The following is a 20,519-nucleotide window of genomic DNA, read 5'->3' on the forward strand; positions in this document are numbered from 1 at the left end:
TTCCAATATAGTTTATGATGCTTTCCCTGAATGGCAGAAGGAGGAGATGTACATTTAACGAACAGGGTAGCCGCCCATTCATTGCATAACACAGGGTTTGAAAGAATATGATCTGAGTTCATTTAGCAATGAGAGGAAATTGGTGGCATCTTTATCAGAGCTACACACAGCACAGTGCAGTGAGCCATCTCGCTGCGTTGCACTGCTTGGAGGGGCAGGAATTATAATATTATATGGTGCATTCCTGTCCTTTCCTTGCGCTGGTATACAATGTGCTGCTTAGCGCCAACGTAGACACCCTTGCGCCATGGTGCAAGGATGACTGCGTTGCAGGCAGGATTGTTTTTGTGCATGAAGGGGTACCTTTCTGAACACAAACAATCATTTGAGGCATTTTCCTCTTTCCATGTGTGCAGCAGAATGTAGCCCAAATGGAGAAATAAAACGAAGAAATGAAGATATTTCTTCTTGTTACGCCTCCCCTGGGGAGGCGTAGCATTTTGATGTATTCCCAGGTCAACCATTGTTGGTAAATCTGGGAATCTGCCCAAATCCATGGGTGGATGTGTGGGAACGCCCATGCTCCACCCATGGTACGCCTCCTTGGGGCAGAGTAATGTAATGCAGCGATTGTGCTGCGTTATGTTACTCTGGATTTATGAAGCCACCCAGGGCCACGCAAGGTGCCCTTGGGTGGCTTCATAAATCTGATTTAAGGGTTGCGTCACCCTTGCACCCCCTTGTGTGGCGCAAGGGCGACGCAACTTGTTGATACATCTGCCCCCAAGTGTGCTCTGTGTATCTGTGATTCACATGATGTGTACTGTGTGCTGTGTCTAATGGTTTCGTTAACGTCAGTCTGTCATATCTCTAGTGTGCAAACGCAACACAGGTAGAAATGAGGTCGCTAAATGGAATGTTGCTCACAATGTTGAACTGGTCTTTCCATCTGTCAGCAGGGTTTAATATATCCTATTTTGCATGAACATTTTCCAAGATTAACGTTAATGATTGCTACTGAGGCAGTTCATCTGTTGATTCGCAGATATTAGCCTTTTTATCCCTGAATATGCAACCTCAAAAATATGTCCGCAATGCAACCAGTGAATTTCATCAACGCTCCCCTGCATTTATTCCCACTTTTTGGTGAATTTCGCAGATTATATTGAAATATAACCCCTCCTCACCCTGGTTAACTTAGCCAGTTCAGTGGTTTGTCCCCCGAGGCTCTGTCCCAGTCTTGCGGATGGTGAGGTGCAGTACCAATGGTGTCGCTGTTGCAGGTGGAGATTGACACAAGTCCCAGTCCGATTCGATTCCACGAGCCAAAAGTGAAAGCTAAGCTCTCCCGCCTGCTGGAATGCTACAAACAGATACACTGAGCAGACGCATGCTCAGTGCACCTGTTTACAATACGCAGCAGCGTGTGACCCGACGTCGCAGAGTTGAGTCTTGCGACTCTGTGATATTCAGAATTTAAGCGCATTAAATAGCAGCCTTAGCAAAAAATGTATTAACATGCTTAAGCTGTAAAATTAAATAAACAAATAAATAAATAAGTAAGTAAGTAGCCCCTCACATTCCCAACTCATCACAAATTGCCATCAAAATCCATGGGTGAAAGCATGGAAGTGTCAATGCTCCAAAAATGGAATGCCTTCCCAATGCAGAGTAACACAAGCAATGATGTGCACTAACTTGTGTTACTCTGGATTTACCAAGTCATGCAAAGCCATACAAAAGGACTTTACGTTGGTTGATAAATCTCAATTAAGACCTTGTGTAGACCTGCATCGCATTACGTGAGACAAGGGCAATGCAAGGGCTTAGTAAATCTGGGCCTCAGTCTTCAGTGCACCACAGGTCACCCGGCCACTGCCTCTGAACCAGGCGATAATTATGGAATAATATTGTACAAACTATATCATTGTTTTACTATTCCAAGGTGGTCAACACGTTGGATTCAAACATGGAATCCATGCTAGAACTTTAAAACAACAATACACCATGCACAATGCCGTTTCAAGATAGCTACCCAATGCTTTGTTTATTATTTTTTTTAATGCAAGCATCATTCTTTTAAGCATACATTGTTTATGTATAATGTGGGTGTGTAAGTGAGTAAATGAAAAAATGAGTCAATGGATGGATGGAAGAGTGCAAAGGTAAGTGACAGTGTGCACATACGTTTTGAGTGCAAAAACTCATTAATGACTGGAATGGTGCTTTCTTTTACAAGGCAGAGCTCTTGGCATTGCTAATGCTTGTTTATTTGTTTTTTTTATCCCCCCTGAAAATGTACAACTTTTGGGTATACTTTTGATGATACCTAGCAAGCATAAATCCAGCTAAATTCTGTCTGCTTTGCAATTTTTGTATGGAGAGAGCGCATGCAAAGTTTTGTGTGTGTGCTTGTACTAACACAATGGGGGTCATTATGACCCCAGCGGTCGGTGAGAATGTGGCGGTAGTACTGCCAACAGGCTGGCGGTACATACCGCCACAATATGATATTGGCGGGTTGGCTGCAGCCAACCCCCCAATGTACCACTTCGACCGCCATGGGATAGCAGCCGCCGGGCCGGAGATAACAATCTCTAGTCCGGCGGCTGCTCTAGTACCGGCTGCGGCATCATGACCCTGTCTACCGCCATGATAGGCCCAACCAGTGACAAGGGAATTCCTTCACTGTCCCTGTCACTGGTAGGAGGCTCACCCACCCCCCCAAACACTCCCCAGACACCTCCCAACCCCCCCTCCACCCACGACCCCATTCTCATCCCCCACCCCCGATTCACGCACACTCGCAGACACGCACCACGCATGCACTCACTCACTCACACTGGCATACACGCATTCATTCATGCATGCATCCATTCATTCTCGCACACATCCGTACACACATTCACACTGACATGCAGACATGCATTCACATTTCCATTCTTACACGTATTCTCACACACCACGCAAACAACACTACACACACAGACGCATTCACGCACACACTCACACATTCATGCACACAACCCCACACACAAACACACACATGGCAGCCCCCACGCCCCTCCCCTGTCGGAAGCCCAATTTACCTGCATCCAGGGGGTCTTCCTGCAGGGAATGGGATGGGGTGTTGCTACCGCCAGCAGCACCTGCCAGAAGAACACTGCCAGGCCGTATCATGTGCCACAGCCGGATTTCCGCCCTTCTTGTGGCAGAAATCCGTCTGTGGTCATAATTTGGCAGACGGTCTTTTGGCAGCTGTCACTGCGGTGGTAGGTGGCATTCATCGCCAATTTTAAAATGAGGGCCTGTGTCTCCTGTACTGTTCCTGATCTACCTGGCGGGTGTTGTGCTGTTGCCTGGGATGTGCCTGTTGTGTGTGGCTGCATGAATGCTTACCCATGGTGCCTAGATTCTGGTTATTTTAGTCCTTAAGATACCAATGTAAGAGTACAGACTTGATTTTATGATCTGTTAATAGAGTGAACATTAATTTATTGTCAAAATAAATAAAAGGTGTTGCCTTGTTCCTCTCTTGTCTTGTTTTAATAAACCGTTCCTACACAGGAAAATCAAACCTTGGACAGAGGGTATAGCTGAAAGCAAACATAAAAGTATTGCAGATATTTCACTTTTTCCAGGTGGCCAAGGGGTTATGTATAACTGCTGATCATTTTAAGGCCACTTTCAATCGTGCAGCCAAACTTCTTTCTTCAACAAGGGGGCAGAGGGAGTATTATACACCTGGCCTATCACTTTTATGGGCTCAGCATTCCTTCAGCAGCGTTAATTAACAAAGCAGTGGCAAAGTGTGATTGTGAACTGTGATTACTACCTCCGAGATTACCAGTGCAGGGATTACCTCTGCTGAGATTACCACCTTTGAAATTGCCACTGTAGCGATTACCACTGCTGAGATTATCATTTCTGTGATTACTATCTCTGAGATTACCACTGCAGGGATTACCACTGCTGAATTACCACTATTGTGATTACTACTTCTGTGAGTACCACTGCAGGGATTACCACTGCTGAGATTACCACTACTGTGATTACTACCTTTGAGATTACCCCTGCAGAGGTTACCACTGCTGAGGTTACCACTACTGGGATTTCTACCTCTGAGATTACCACTTCAGGGATTACCACTGCTGAGATTACCACTGATGTAATTACTACCACTGAGATTACCACTACTGATATTACCACTACTGTGATTACTACCTGAGATTACCACTGCAGGGATTACCACTGCAGGGATTACTACCACTGAGATTACTACTGCAGGGATTACTACTGCGGAATTACCACTACTGTGATCACTACCCCTGAGAGTACCACTGCAAGAATTATCCCTCCTTAGATTACCACTACTGTGATTACTAACTCTGATATTACCACTGCTGAGGTTACCACTACTGTGTTTACTACCTCTGAGATTACCAGTGCAGGGATTACCACTGCTGAGATTACCACCGTTGAAATTATCACTGCAGGGATTACCAATGCTGAGATTACCACTACTGGGATTACCACTGCAGAGATTACCTCTATTGTGAATACTACCTCTGAGATTACCACTGCAGGTATCACCACTGCTGCATTACCACTACTGTGATTGCTACTTCTCAGAGTACCACTGCAGGGATTACTATTGCTGAGATTACCACTACTGTTATTACTAATTTAGAGATTACCACTGCTGATATTACCACTACTTTTAATACTATCTCTGAGAGTACCCCTGCAGGGGTTACCACTGCTGAGGTTACCATTACTGTGATTACTACCTCTGAAATTACCAGTGCAGGGATTGCCTCTAGTGAGATTACCACAGTTGAAATTATGACTGCAGGGATTACCACTGCTGAGATTACCACTACTGGGATTACTACCTCTGAGATTACCACTGCAAGGATTACCACTGATGTGATTACTACCACTGAGATTACTACCGCTGAGATTACCACTGCAGGGATGACCATGGCAGGGATTACCACTACTGTGACTACTACCTCTGAGATTACCTCTGTAGGGGTTAACACTGTTGAGGTTACCACTACTGTGATTACTAACTCTGAGATTACCACTGCTGATATTACCACTACTGTAACTACTACCTCTGAGATGACCTCTGTAGGGATTACAACTGCTGAGGTTACCACCACTGTGATTACAAGTAAACGCGATACCCATTGCATTGCAAATGCTTGTTCTGTTTGCTGATCCGAGTTGAGAGGTGCTGGATGTTATTTTAAGAACAGCCAACTAGTGGCACCGGAAGCGCCGCTCAGCAGCAGCAAGTTTGTTGGTAACATTTCTACAGAGTGCACCACCATAGTTTACTAACTGGGCCTGAATGCCTAGAACCCCGATATACAGCCCTTGATCTTAGTCTTCTACCCAGAGTTAATGTTTTTTAACACAAACATTCACAGGGCCAGTCGGAGAGACTGCTTGTGAAGTATACGACAGATGCTAATACTGAGCCCAGATGTAACTGTGCCCTGTCTACACACATCAGTAATCCATTAATGACATCATGTTTAAATGTGACAGCTAGTGTCTAACAGCCGTAGTTTAGAATATAGTAACATTATGCTTGTAGTATATTGAATGGAAAAATATTGTTTTATTTCAGTGTGCGCACAATTTTGTAAGAATGTTTTTAAACACTGTGGGCCTGATTCTAACTTTGGAGGACGGTGTTAAACCGTCCCAAAAGTGGCGGATATACCACCTACCGTATTACGAGTTCCATAGGATATAATGGACTCGTAATACGGTCGGTGGTATATCCGCCACTTTTGGGACGGTTTAACACCGTCCTCCAAAGTTAGAATCAGGCCCTGTGTCTCGAATCCTGAGTATATAATATATGAGCCTCCAGGCCTCGTACAATGCAAATCGGGTAAACCACCCAAATTCATTCATGTGGTTACATTTAAAAATAATCTTTTTCTACAACATACTCATAAATGGACTTCTAGGGGTGAAGACAACTATAAAAAAGAAAGTTTTTCTGTTGCTCCTCCCCCCGAATCATACGTACATATTTATCGACTCGGCACCACAAGCATGATGGTCTGGGCGGCCCTCCTGGGGTTCAAAGTGGCATGCTGGCGAAAGAGGACCTCAAGGCATGCAAGCAAACACGTCGGGTGCTTCTCTGTCAACTTGTATATTTTATTCACGTTACTGAGTGAGTGACGACATACGCAGATGTCGTCACATCTTTTATTTAAACTCTGCTTTGAGTTAGTAACTGCGCAGAGGGAGAGTGGAGTTTTTCTGAGTGATGAACTGGAGCCGTGAGGTGACCCTTTACTAAGCAGATGAACTGGGTAAGAGGGGAGGGGGGCACAGCAAAACGTATGGAAACAGTATTGATTGGAAAGGTAATGAAAACACAACACCTTCGGCCTGTCAAGCACTCGTAATCTGAGGCATCAGTTGGGGGCTGACACAAACCACAAGGAGGCGGGAGGAGGCCCAGTGCCATGTCAACACTGAAGGCAGGGAGGAGTAAATAAGTTTAAAACACGCATTCACTGTCTGGCGGAATCAAACGTTGCAAACGTTGAAAGACAGAAAAAAAGCATTTGCAGTGGGTCTGGCATTTGCTCGAGCTAGAGGCATTGATGTTGTAAACTCAGTGCTTAATTTGTGCTTGGTGTTTCCGGTGCTGAGCACCAGGACATATTTTTGAGAGCCGGCGCTTATTTTTCTGCCTAAATCATTTACTGCGAGCAAAAGACACATATGGGAAAGACGGAGGAAGAGAAAACGAAAAAGCGTCACAAAGAGAGAAAGGAGAAAGCTGCAAGGGTGAGCTGAAGGGGCAGGGAGTGGCTTTAAATGGATTGAAGAGGCCCGAGATGGCTTCAGGATCACGCTGCATCAGTATTTTGTGCTCGGACATTTAATTGCAGCAACCGCATGTTTAAGAGGAGGGCTTTGGGCACCAGCACGTTTTTTATTTACAAATTAAGCACTGTGTAAACTTCTATCCGGGCTTTTATTGCCCCGTAAATGGAAAATAAAAAGTAAACAGTTTCAAATAAGTGAGCCGATGGCCGCCAGCATTAACGTGGAGGAGACAGACAAAAGAAAAAAGAAGTTCGCTCGCAGCCAAACCTATTGGCAAAAGTTCAATTAGCCATGTAACAGGGGCAATGGCCAAGGCGGTAACCAAACCGCCCCAAGGAGGGGCAAACGTAAAGCAATTGTCAGTGATAACAAAGGATTTTTGAAAGGCAAGCCCACGAACGAGTGAATGTGATGGGCATGGTTAAAAGCCATGCTCAGCCTAAAAAGAAATGTTAAGTGTGCAAAAGTGCATTTTTGTAGTGGAGCGCACAGCAGCAAGTGGCAGCTGCTGGCCCATCCAAACATGGAAAAGAATGTGGGTGGACAGCAAGGGAGGAACATGTGGGGGAAGCAACGAGGAGGGGGTGGGGATAAAAATAAAGCCGGTGGGTGGAGACGGGCAAAGCAGCACACGAGGGTGAGAGCAACACGGAGCGCGGGAGAAGCAAGAAAGAAAAAGAGCACCCCATGAAAGAGAGAGAGAACAAGATGAAGATGAAAGGAGGCAGCGTGTGTGGCCAGACCACTAGATGGCGACAGACACAATGTTTTCTTTTTTCCTTATTTTCATTTTCTTTTAATACTTCAAACAGGTGCTGCTTAGCACCCAAAACGCTCACACCAACATTTGACAGGCCTTATTAGCCATATGGACATGACAGCTGCCAGCTTTTACACACTTCAGTAGGCATGTGCTGGTTATAGTTTCAAGCCAAGAGTAAAGACAATAGGCCTTTTTGGTTAACTGGAAAAAGTTATGTCAGATTGCAAAGGTTTGATCTGTTCATTTAAAAAAAATAAACTTAAAATGAAGCCAGTGGGCCTTATCAACTTATTCTGAGAAGCATGAGCTAAAGGCAATAGTCTTTTAACGGTGGATTGTTATTACAGAGCACGATAGCCTGTAGGCAGCCATTTTATTGCAAGGAATCTCATAGATTACTATAGTTTGCAAAGGTTTCGGTGTTGATTAACCCATTTGATAAATCCTAGGGTTAGAAGATTTGCACTGTAATAATTCTTGCTACAATCGTTTCAAAAGGCTTGCAGGATTAGTTGTCTGTCATGAGCCCAAACAACCATTAAAAATACATACATACATCGAAATATACACATAGATTTGCAGAAGGAGATTAGGTCAGTCCTTGTCTACCACTGGTCTATATGTCATTTACACTTTATTTCCATCCATGACACCATACATCATGGAGCAGTGGCTCAGTCACACTCATCCATTGGCTTCTTGCTCTCTGGGAGTCAACATTTGCCTGATCACGTGTGAATATCTGCCTGGAAATTAGTGCACTTCACTTCCAAAACCAAGCCCACAATAGGTCTTTTGCAAGTACATAGCTTGCACTGTCTGGGCAGGCGAGACCTAAAAGCTTATGCTTTTGAAGCCTATTTGGCCAGATCACTAGATGGCGCCATACACCATGTTTTTTTTTCTCCCGAATTTTCTTTTCTTTTAATACTTTTTATGACAGATAACTTTTTGCCCCAGCCCTCATACCAACATCTGACACAGCAGGACTGCTAAAAAATGAGGAATTGACATAAGAATACAATGGAAACTGTGTTGAACATAAAAAGCCCAGCCCTCAAAATATGTTACCTTCCTTAGCCATCTTATTCAACTCTCCATCAAACAAAGAGGTAAGAATGAACGCGCCACTCCTTGAAGAACTTACATTCAGGACAGACCAAACCAAGACCACGTCTATTCTGGAGCAGCGACCTCTTTTAGGAACTCTCTGTGCCTCATTTGCAAGAATCTGACGCATTACATTTCTTAACAACACCATGGATGCTCTGTATTTACAATACTTAGGCCCATGGCACACATTTTCACAGATGCGTCAGAATTTCTGACGCATCTATTGCCACTACACTGACTCACAGCTGGAGCTGCGTTGTAAAACTGACACAACTCCAGCAATGCGAGGAGAGTCTTATAGGAAAAAGAAAATTATTTTCACCTGCTCTGTGAAGGCAGTAAAATTGTGACGCAGTGAAGTCATAGAATCACTTTGTGAAAAGTTGCACATTTCAACGGCGCCACTTCTATGTGGCTTATACTGTGGGAACGCCGACCGCACATAAATTACTTGGCACACATAAAATGTGACGCAGGGCATTACAAATTGACGCATTGGGCATAATTAATCAGTTAGTAAATATGGAGTAGTGTAGCGCTCTGATTGCGTCACCGCTGTGTAAAAAAAAGATATGATGCAGCTGCGGTGCAAAGGGCTTGTAAATAAGGCCGTCTCCGTCTTCGCATCCAAGACTGAACATTCACTTGCACCGTTCGATAAACATCTATTTTGAATTACTGACAGCCTGCCTGTGGCGTCCTTTCCTCCATCCCTCCTGCTTCCACTTTTACTCTTACTGTAAGCATTGTTGTACCTGTTGTACTGCCTATAATAAATGAGATTTAAAAGATGTCACAGGCTTTTAAATTTTGGGCAGCCTTTGAATTTCTAGTCAGGAAAGGGGATGTGTCTCTAACAGGCCATGTTAGTTCTTTTGTGTCAATATTCTTGAGAGGTCCTTTACAAAAACAAAAAAAAAGACAATTACATGTTTTAATAATCTTTATTCAACATTGAGTCATAAAATATCTCATACACGCTTTTTTTGTAATACACTTGGCTTAAGTTCGGAGAAAATTCAAAAGCAACAACATCAAAGTGCATCTACAGTAGATCCAGACCAAAGTGCTAAATGAAGGACGAATCTGGGGAAACCAGGATGAAGGGCAAGCATTTCAAAATAAAAGGAGGCATCTTTTTAAATACTTTTTATTTTCGAAGCAGATAAAGCGATTATGTAGGTCAAAACAGAACAGAAAGGACAATTCCACTTCACAGTTTTAAAGGGGAAGGCATCTGACACAAACTCGAGTCTTTCTTCAGTTTCATCTACGTCATGCGCTACGTGAGTTTCAAACGTCTGTAAAACAAACCTCTGCTCAGCCATTACTTCCAAAACATATGCTAAAGTGGCCCAGTTCCATAATGATATTTCTTGGTATTGGCTAATTTTTACTCTTCCGAGGCACATTTTTTATTTTTCAGATGTTACCCAGTTGAGCAGTGAGACAAATGCATTTGTCACAAGTTGGAGGGTGTATTGTGGGGCATCACTGATGACAAATGCGCAATGTTTGCCTGGTTAATGGCAAGCAGAGGCCATTGGAAGGCACAGGAGCATACACTCTGACGTATATGTAATGCTATCTTCAATCAACAATAAATGTGTCAGGATATTCAGAGGCTGGTGGCAAGGGGCCAAGACACATATTTCTATGGTCTATTAAAGGGCTTTAACACATTTTCATGACATTATTTTTCTGTGTATATTATCTCAGCACAGTCTGGACACAGAAACCACACATCAGATTTTCAAACTAGACTTTTAACCAGAAAAACAGTCCTGGTGAAACCACGCCATTCGTCCTCTCCACCCACTTTGAGCTGTAGGGAACGCAAGGAGCCCCTCTCGAGCCTTTGTAATGCAATGGAGTGTAACAGGCTGGGCTGCACTTTCTTGTGCAGTTTAAAAATCAAAGCCCAGATTTACTAAGATTTTGAGTCTGGTTGTGTCACTAATTTGACGGTGCGCGGACGCAAAATGGTATTTACAAATCCATGCCGCCGTGCTTTACTTTGCGTACTCCTTCATGCGTAAAAACTACCCTGAAAACAACACTGGCACCCTTGGAGTATGGCGTAAGGGTGTCTGCGTTGGCACTAAGCAGCCAGAAGTCGCCAGCAATACAAGCGAGCAGAAATGTGCCAAATCTTAGTAGATATGGCGCAGTTCTGCTCTCTCCTTTTGAGTCGTCACAGCGCACTTCCATTGCTGTGTTGCGTTCCGTTAAAGCTTAATAAACCTGGGCCTATTTATTTTGAAAATACCTTCTTTCAAAACTTTAAGGAAAGGTATTCCATATAATCCGTTGGCGGAAATGTTTCTATGGGAGTCTTGCTTGCTGGGCTTCATTTGTCACATAAACATTAAACTTCACAAATGGTGACATGAACTGCATGTTTGATCATTCAGTTCACTGTATCTCATGAGGGGCTGTGAGGGCCCCAAAACCATATATCTCTGTACCGTCCCCATAATTGATATCCACTCTACAAAAGCTTAACATTTTCTGTACATGTTTTTTTCTGGCTTTCTGGTTAGAGCAAACACTAAGGAGACTCTTATTGTAAGTGCAACCTGATTTTGTGTGACATCTTCCTCCTGATTGGTTAATAGACAACTTTACAGGAGCATTTGTTAGGTGGGCTGTAACACCCCTTCCCAAGAAGGGCCTGTAACAATTTTGAAGCATCCTTTCAAATTGGGTTTCAGAAAGAAGCCCTGAGGCTTGGCGTGCTCTCCGAAGAAGACCTACATGGACGAAGTGACAAATTTACCAGAATTTGCCACAGGGCAGCGCAGGAAGTCATCTTGCTGCTCTGCCCTGCGTCAATAGGAGAGGGCAGCAATATGCTGTATCTATGCGATACGACGCATTCCTGTCCCTTCCACCTGTGCTGGTGCTGTTTCAGGTGCTTAGTGCCAACGCAGGCACCCTCGCACCACGGTGCAAGGGTGCATGAGTTGTTGCCAGGATAATTGTTTTGCACGAAGGGACACCTTCCTGCACAAATACAATCCTGGAAGGCTTTTTCCTCCTTCACTGTGTGCTGAAGAATGCAGCACACATAGAAAGATGAGAAAACGAGGAGAAATGAAGATATTTCTACTCTTTGCGCCTCCCCTGGGAGGCGTAAGGTTTTGGCGCATCTCCAGTTTACAAGTTCTTGTAAATCTGCGGCAGCATCAAAATCCATGGGTGTTGCGTGGGAAAACCAACCACACCGCCCATGGAACTCCTCCCTAGCGCACAGTAAGGCAACGCAGCGGTTTGCACTGTCTTGCCTTACTCCATACCTATGAGGCCAACCCACGCAAAGTGGCTTGAGTGGCCGCATAGATATGGTTGAGAGGATAGCGTCTCCCCTGCATCACCTAAAGTGATGCAATGGTGCACAAGCCTCTCATAAATATGGGTCTAAGTGCTGCTCCTAAATAAGTTGAACTCACTTTAAGTCTATGAAGTTTTCATAATACTGCGGAGTGACTTCTATAAGCAATCAGATTAAGATATTGTGCCACCACTGCTTATTTAGATGGGACACTGCTTAGTTTTCCCAAATTCTGTGAGGATTTCACAAGTTCAACACTTGTCAGAGCAGTACTTAATCAAGCCGATCTTTTCCTCCTTCTACTCACTTTTTGTAGTTTTTAAAATATACTCTCTGATACGTCACACGATTAAAGCTGGTATTACGTTCCACACACAGAATATATCCACACACCATGTGCTGGCTTCCCATAGCATGGTTGCCCCTGTTTTGGTCACGTTGCGCAAAGCTCATGACGCTAAAAGTTTCTTGCCACCCTGTATCACTAGAAAAAAATAGAAAATGTGTCCATGCAGACACTTGCTGTGAGACAATACTCTCTTAAACCTATGCCCTTTTTTGACAACAGTATCAAAGAACTTTACCAGAATTAGGGAGATTTTGAACCTCAAAAAGCCAATTTTATTGGCCAATTCAGGTTCTAGGTCACCTAACCTCGGCCTCAATAGTTCGCCATCGTGATGCGACTGCTCCACTTGAAGTGTGATTAACTTTTTGGTTGACATTGGAATGGCTCACCCTCAAATGGGCATAAGGAGATTTTCTGAATAAAACTATCTCTTTCTTTACATATTTATCTTTACATAAATTTATTACTATATGTATATATCTAACCTATATCTATAATGGCACATATGTTTACAAAAATAATGAAAACATTAGAAATTTCTCTCATGATTTGAAGCACGAAAACATATCTAGCACTGTATTCTCTGAAAATAAATCTCATTAAATCTTTTGCTTAACAAAAAAAACTTCTCACAGATAGCAAATCAATAAAATACTCATAGGCAACGAAGACAAGTCAATACTTTATAAGAATCTCTATTTCACTGACACCACAGATGCAATGAGATTGTGATAGTAATCCACACTCATTGGATACCCTAAAAGAACCTTCTCAATATGATTAAATATAAATAATGCACAATTTCATTCACTTTACAGACATTGGCCCAAGTGGATCATTCAGTCTAATTTGATTGGATGACAGAGATCCAATGAGCAATGTGGATATTCAGAAAGTGAACGGGTATGTTCTAAAACTGTTTCTTCTACAGTCGCTTTCTTAAGGCAACAACTAGGTCCCAGATTGTTGATAAAGTAAAATTCCCTTTATGATCATTTCCTTTCATGATCAGACATGTCCAAGGCCGTTGCGGGGCCTGGGGCAACAAACTGAATTGGGGCCAAAATAGAATGAGGCATTTGTTTGCTGTGAACCTGTTGATGTTTCTCCCAGTGCGTATAAACCCTGGCTCTGTCAGGGATGGCACAAATATGGTGGAAACACCATTGGTCACAAAGCACCACCTATGTTCTGGTTTTTGCAAGGGAAGAACATAACTCTTATGTTCCCTACATCAGGAAGAAAGGTTATTTACACATCACCTGTAAGCAAAGGTTCAAACGGGTATAAATTTAACTTTTAGGTGCTCCTTCTGAGCTGTTTTCAAATAGAAAAAAATGTGTGGTTACCGGGCAACCGAAAATTATTCCCACATGCACAAATTACTGTCAAAACAACAAAACTATTTGTCTGATGCAATTTACAGGATTTGCAATGCTTCACAGTAAAACTATGGGCTGTTACCACCAGCAGAGAGCTGGTAGTCATTCTATCCAAAGCATGGTACATAAACAAACGATGCCTGTGCAACCTCACAGAATACAGCTGTTTTGGACACAACTCACAATCTTGTGGAAATATCCACTGGAAATGTTGTATTTGGTGCACAATGCATCACAAGATTTTGCACAGGACTGAAAATGAGCTTTATCATCAAACCTAAGATGCGTGGGTTCCTAGCTAGTGTTACACCTATTGTGTCTCTAGATATATCACAAGTATCCAGAGATAATGGGACAGGATAACTCACCCACTCTTATTTGTGGCAAGCTTCATCACTGGTGTCTTATCCCCATCTGATTAGGTGGATACCAGTCAAATGATCTCAAACATTTGTTGGTAGTTCATTATAAATTATTTTACTGGGCATAAAGAAGGATCCAGATTAAAAACAAATTCTCAGAGTAGACTCAGAAGTTATCTCTTCAACTGTGGCTTACCCTGGACACAGTTAAAAACTCAAGCTGTGATGTTTTCTGAAAACAATGTTTCATTCCTCAAAAATGAGTTGCCTACATGCTTTGGCTGCGTCTATTTGCCCATAGGGGTCATCGCCCTCCCTCGGGGTTCTTACCATCCCTACTGTATCTGAAAGATTCTCATGCAATGCAGTAGAGGCATAAGACCATATACCTCTTTTAGTTGGAGAAATGGATTACCCTCACTTGGGGCTGATCTAACTTCATCGGCTGGGAGAGGGGATGGTACCTCAACATAGTCACACATTCTTCCAGGGCTTCCAGTTACTGACTATTCTTTACTTTTCCACCATGGTGGGTGTTTCCCTCTCTCTCCTCTTGTGGGATAGACCACAAAATGAGTATGTCTTTGTTACTTTCTTTAATCCTTTTTAGTAAAGTCTCCTTCTATTTTGATTGTAACTGTTTGTGAGCTTCATGCTTAGTCAGGCTAACTTCCAGTTATGCGAAATATCTTTAAATTCCCCAAACAGGAAGTGACATTAGAGAGGATAGGAAGTGTAGCCTGAAGCTCCATTATAGCTGCAAAAGTAAAAAGCTGTATTATCATAAACGTGAGCTACTGGTACAAATAATCATTCTTTACATTAAACGTATGTGGGCATTGGTCACTCATTTTAAATTGGACAGTTTCAATGAAGTGAACACTGTAGCGGAATGTGACACACACCACATATGGAACCCAAGCGTGCTCATTAATCCTTGAGCTAAATGTCCAATTGCATTGACAACAAAAAAGGGAAATGTTGTGTCATTAGATGTCAATTAAAAAGCACATATCTCAGGTAATGCACATACTATGACATTAAGAAGGGGTTGCCAGATACGTCCCTTATACATTTCATATGCATGCCATGAAGAAGCAGTAAAAGCATGATGCTGTTGAAAGTTTTGTGCAGGTGAAAAAAATGTAATCTTGCCTCTGACCATGCATCTAGCAGTTCCGCCGCTGCTGTCATTTAATATTATTCACTGTCATTTTAGGGATGGTGTGCTTTTGTTTCTTAGCTCATTTAATGGATGAACAGCTGAGATGTGGCCCTGCAGGAGCAATGTGTGCTGCAGGTGACATGCCTCTTAGATGAGCTGTTGTCTCTGCAATGCTTTGCACAGAGGTTGTTCTTCTCTGTGACTGCTCCCTTCGGTCATATGTCAGATTAAGGGGGTCTGTTCACTCTGTGGGCATTTTGGCACCTCTTCATTTGGTTAAACACATCTGAGCTGGTCGGTTGCACTGTGCTTTTGAGCAAAACTCAATAGTACTCTAGACTGCAAAACACAACATTGAATGGTGCACAGGGCACATTTTAACGGTAGCTTTTAAATCTGTTTTATCACTGATTCTTACTCCTTTTAGGTGGCAAGAAAACCAGCTCAAGGACAATGCACCTTCTAACATAACATAGTAATATCTATTGTGTGCCAAGCGCACACTGGTATAAGTAAACATTGCAATTTAAAATACAAACAAATGTTAGATTCAGGGGAGGTTGTATGGCTTTCAGAGACTACCAAGTTACCTACCCTTTGTCAAACCACAGGAAAATCTCTAAGCCAGATTTAGGTGCATTTATTAAACATCCCTTTTCATATATTCCCACCATGGTGGAACCCATTACAGTTCCTAAATGCATTGAACCTGTGGATACAGGAGCCATTAACCGTACAGCTGCAAAGCCCTTAATCCTGATGGGATTTTACAAGTAAGGTGGATCCAGGAAAAGGACTCTTGAGTAACTTCATAATTAGGGCAGACAAAAAAAATGTATATTTTTTCTGGGAGCAAGGTATGATAACAAGCAGTTCCACATTGAACTCCTAACTACTCTCTTAGCAATTTTTTTTTGTTGTTTTTAAACTGAAAAGCTAACCCAAATGCAATAATTGTAACAGAAAATAGCAACACCACTAGGACAAGGAAAGACCTCCTCTCAAACAGAGAAACCATGAAAGTACCTTTAGCTCTGAGGCTCTGTTGGTGTGGCATCACTGATCTTTCAGGCCATTAGTCCTCCCTGTCCCAAATCGAGGTGCTATCTTTTGAATCTTTCACAGAACCCGTTGCTTTCCCTTTAAACCTTCGACTCACCCTCTTTTTACAGGTATTCCAAGGGTTTAGTCTATGTTTAAAATATTGTGCTTTTTTGCCTCCTTTGCTTCTTAAATATTTTGAAGAGCACATATCTACTGCTGCTGTGGCATCTTGGTGCTAACGGACACAGACTGATAGGTGAGAGCAAGTTAACTTGGTGGGAGGAAGATATGTAAGAAAGAGTACATTTCCAATGTTTTTAATGTTAACATCCTCCCTTTGGCACGTAGAATACTTCTCCTACTACTTTTACAAATAGGAAGTCTAGACGCTTGCAATGTCAGTCTATTCAGGCCAGATAGTTGGCATCTCAAATAAGAACACTGATTGTTTAACTTTTGAAACCTGGCATGGGATTGTTTTAGACACACAAACATCTGGCTGTGCTAACACTTATGCACTGACACAGGGGTGCCACCTCTTACATACACCCACCCACGCACACAAAGCACAGCACAGCATCATAGGCACACATTTAGTCTGAAAAATACAGTCAACACTTGGCAGCTTAATTGATGGTCAAGTCTGAGCCAGTGAGTATGGTAGTACAACCTCCTTACTTGTCATAGAGAATTTACATGTCACCCTATAATGCTCTCATCTTTAAATGCCAAAAATTAAAGACATGATTGCGAGAACTGCAGAAAACGTCCCTGTGCTGTAGGAAATGACTCAGAAAAGAGCTCCAAAAAATCTGTGCTAGCCGTAATAAAAACAGACATAACGAGTAGACTTCACCAACACATCCAATGGCTCATAGGGTTCACAGCATTTAGAACATGCAAACTATAGAATGTTCCTTTCTGCCCTATATACATATATATGTACATTTATATAAATAAATACTTTGATACTTTAAATAATTTCAGAAAGTCTCTGCACTGTGGCAAGTGAGACCTTTCACATGACCTAACCTGCACACAACGTTCATCATTGCTGAAATCAAATGGTCAACCATTAACTAGAGTGTTATCTTGATGCTTCTCGTTGCAGGCTCCACCATTAGGCAGATGTGTAGTGTCTGCACATCTGCCTTACTCTACATCACGGAAAAATGTTCTTTTTGATGGCCTCCCACCTCTCTTCTTCTGGACCTGGAATTGTAATAAAAATGTCACCTGTTTCAAGGAATTTTTAGGCCACCATATATAATATCACACTGTATAGTTGCAGTTCCTTCAATGATGGCACACTGGAGTGGGGCAACCACACTGCAAAAAGGCATTGCAAGATTGTGTGCTGGTGGTTGTCCTTGAGGTATCTAGCTAGCCATCTTCCGCACCCCACAAAAGAACTAGGCATAGGATCTGATTGTTCCACAGCTTAAGCTAGCAATATCCACATTTGCAGCCTACTGACCCACTAACAAAACAACCTCAGAATAACAAAGAAACACCTGTTTCTTATGTTTTAGGATCCCATCTTTAAATTAGTAAATGTCCTGTGGCACCTAGTAGCGAAATTCATTTATTTCTCACCCCCTCCAATGAAGTCACTGACACTCTTGTTTGCTAATGCTCTATGCAGTTACAGATTGTGCATGCCATGTGTTGAGGTCGAATGCCATTGATCGGTTGCACTGGACTCTCCTAACCAAGCCATTTGCTTCAAATGTGCTGGTCTTAGTGGTTCCAGGGCTCAATCCAAGGAGAAGCGTGCCTTCGAGGGATAAGCTATTTTGTATTGCTTCTTCGGTCTGGTTGTCCATTACTGACTGCAGAGCCTTTGAAAAGGGGACTGTGGAAGGATGATACCAATATAATACTGCAAGTTTTCCAGGCAAGGATTGGACCGGCTTTGTAGCAGGATTTCCATTTTTAGATGTTGTCCAGCAACAACTTAATCAACCATTGTTCAATTGACAATTTTAACACCACAGACATATGTGGCATTGTGAAAGTTATCAGTGTGTCTACTCTCCTGGAACACATGGCTTTAAAAATATTTTAAGACATGAAAAGGCTGTTGCATTCATGCTGGTGTGTCTCAGGAGATAAGATGATGCCCATTTGTTCTGATGTGACACAGGGTGGGGGCCTGTTGACCCGCCTTCAAAAAGATGTTATAAAACTTACGCTATCAATGTAATCCGCTTCATCGAGGTGTAGGTAAGATAGAGTGTTAACAGTTTAACATTGGACAATATATATAGCACCTTATATGATTACAGATCTTTCGCAGGAGAATTCTTGGCAGTGGCTGGTGCCTGTTCGTAATCATCTGAGTGCATCCAAGCATCAGTGCAGAAGTTTTTACATCATTACCTTCTTTCATAGATCACTTCTGAACCCTTTCCTATTACCTTAGTTTCACCATCCAAGATGCCCAGAGTCAATGGCATCACCTGGTTTGAAATGGTTTGTGATTTATTGCGTTTGTAGGATTTGTTTTGCGACAAGAGAACTTCACACAGTGATGAAGGCTGCTGCGCCTTTCCCAGAGACATGATTGTTGTACCTTGTGTTGATCATAACTCTTGCTCCAGTTGTCGATCAACTTGTAATAATGTACCTCTGGTAATGTTGGTTTCTGGTGGATAGGTTTTAGTATTATTTTCTGAGCAATCAAAATCTCAGGCCCGCCAAAAAATAGTGTTAAAGGGGCACACTCCTTTTTAATTGGTCGTCACTTTCGAGAAAATCTTAATTTTTAATAAAAAGTTGATATTTTTTATACTAGAACCCAACCTGGAAAGTACAGGTTCATCTGTGACTGGTCTGTAATGGAACACTCCTTTGGTCAGCCTCAGCATGAGTGAGAAGCTTCAAGGGGTATATGAACCAATAACAAAATACTGTTCATCAGCGTGAAAAATGTCACTGTGTGAATGAAGAGGTCTTTTGAAGCAGGACTCTTGACTGCGAGGGTCATTTTGCACACTGCTGAAGTTTTTCATGGGGTTGCAAATAGACAATGAAAATCAAACTCAGATCGTTTGGCCACAAATTGGCCATTACATCATTGGCATCTATATCGGGTGAAACTCTGGAACCAACCAGGCTGTATCCCAGATGTAGCTGTAGCAAAAACCTCCATGACTGTAATCAAGCCAGAAACTGTACCGGTGCCAGAGTATGAATTAAAAAGTATTGTAAAACTATGGCATTGAATCAGAACTTCTAAGGGCTTAGTCATTATTTCTACCCTACGTCCAGGTGAACAACTGGAAATTAATTATCTTTCTCCTTGTACTTTCAAAGTTATCTGCTTGGAACCTTCACACTCCAAGGCCTTTTCAAATTCACTGATGAGTTCCTAAGAAGACTTTGTGCCTTGCCAAATCAGCAGCCATTTTCACTTGATCACCGGAGGTCAGTTGCGTTACTAGTGATAGAGCAGGTACCCGGAGTGCTGGCTTTTTGAGTGAACTCCAAAGTGTGAAGCTGCAAGGTGAGTTTGTGGGTCTTTCAGCAGGTCTTTGCTTCCAAGAGGGCTAACAGCCCTCCTCCACCTTAATGTGCAAGATCTTGGAGAAACCTGGTCTTTTCTTCAGAGCCTGAAACAATAAACATTTTGAAAGTTAAGCCACCATAATACAGTGTTCATACTTCTACATCCATTCAATGTTTTGGGGGAAGCAGGGCATGCTAACCCAAATGTCGCTAGAGGTGTTAGGGCCATCGCTACCCACAAATGGAATGACAATGGGAAATAAGCTTCTGTATTTTTATATCCTTTAATAAGAACAGTGGTAACTCCTAACTTTAACTAGCTCTTATAAGCCATCTGAAATTGGACTGAATCATTTTGATTTAGTTATATCTGATTGGGAGGGTCTATATGGCCATCCCAATGTTCAGTTCTCACAGATACCTGCGATCCATTGGAATTGACTCAACTGCATGGTCGGGCCAGACAGCTCCTTGCACACGGAGGACGCATCATTAGGTAAATGTAATTAGCACTCAGAGGCCACTAAGAAGCAGGAAAGATGTAGTTGCATTGGTACCCCACCAGCTTGCAAAGGTGCACCTCTAGCTTACATGGGTGCACTGGTAGAATTATTGAATCACCAAGGT

General features: G+C 42.5%; 1 protein-coding gene across 1 annotated transcript in view; it reads right to left on the minus strand.

The window, feature by feature from the left end:
- Nucleotides 1-14,781: 14,781 nt before the first annotated feature.
- FBXO41 (F-box protein 41) overlaps nucleotides 14,782-20,519 on the minus strand; it is a 437,558-nt gene continuing 431,820 nt past the window's right edge. The window contains exon 13 of the mRNA XM_069205615.1: nucleotides 14,782-19,996. Coding sequence (XP_069061716.1) covers nucleotides 19,934-19,996 — 63 coding nt within the window. The 3' untranslated portion in view covers nucleotides 14,782-19,933. The remainder of the gene's footprint in view (nucleotides 19,997-20,519) is intronic.

This window comes from Pleurodeles waltl, chromosome 1_2 (assembly GCF_031143425.1).
Source record: "Pleurodeles waltl isolate 20211129_DDA chromosome 1_2, aPleWal1.hap1.20221129, whole genome shotgun sequence".
NCBI classification, from domain to species: Eukaryota; Metazoa; Chordata; class Amphibia; order Caudata; family Salamandridae; genus Pleurodeles; species Pleurodeles waltl.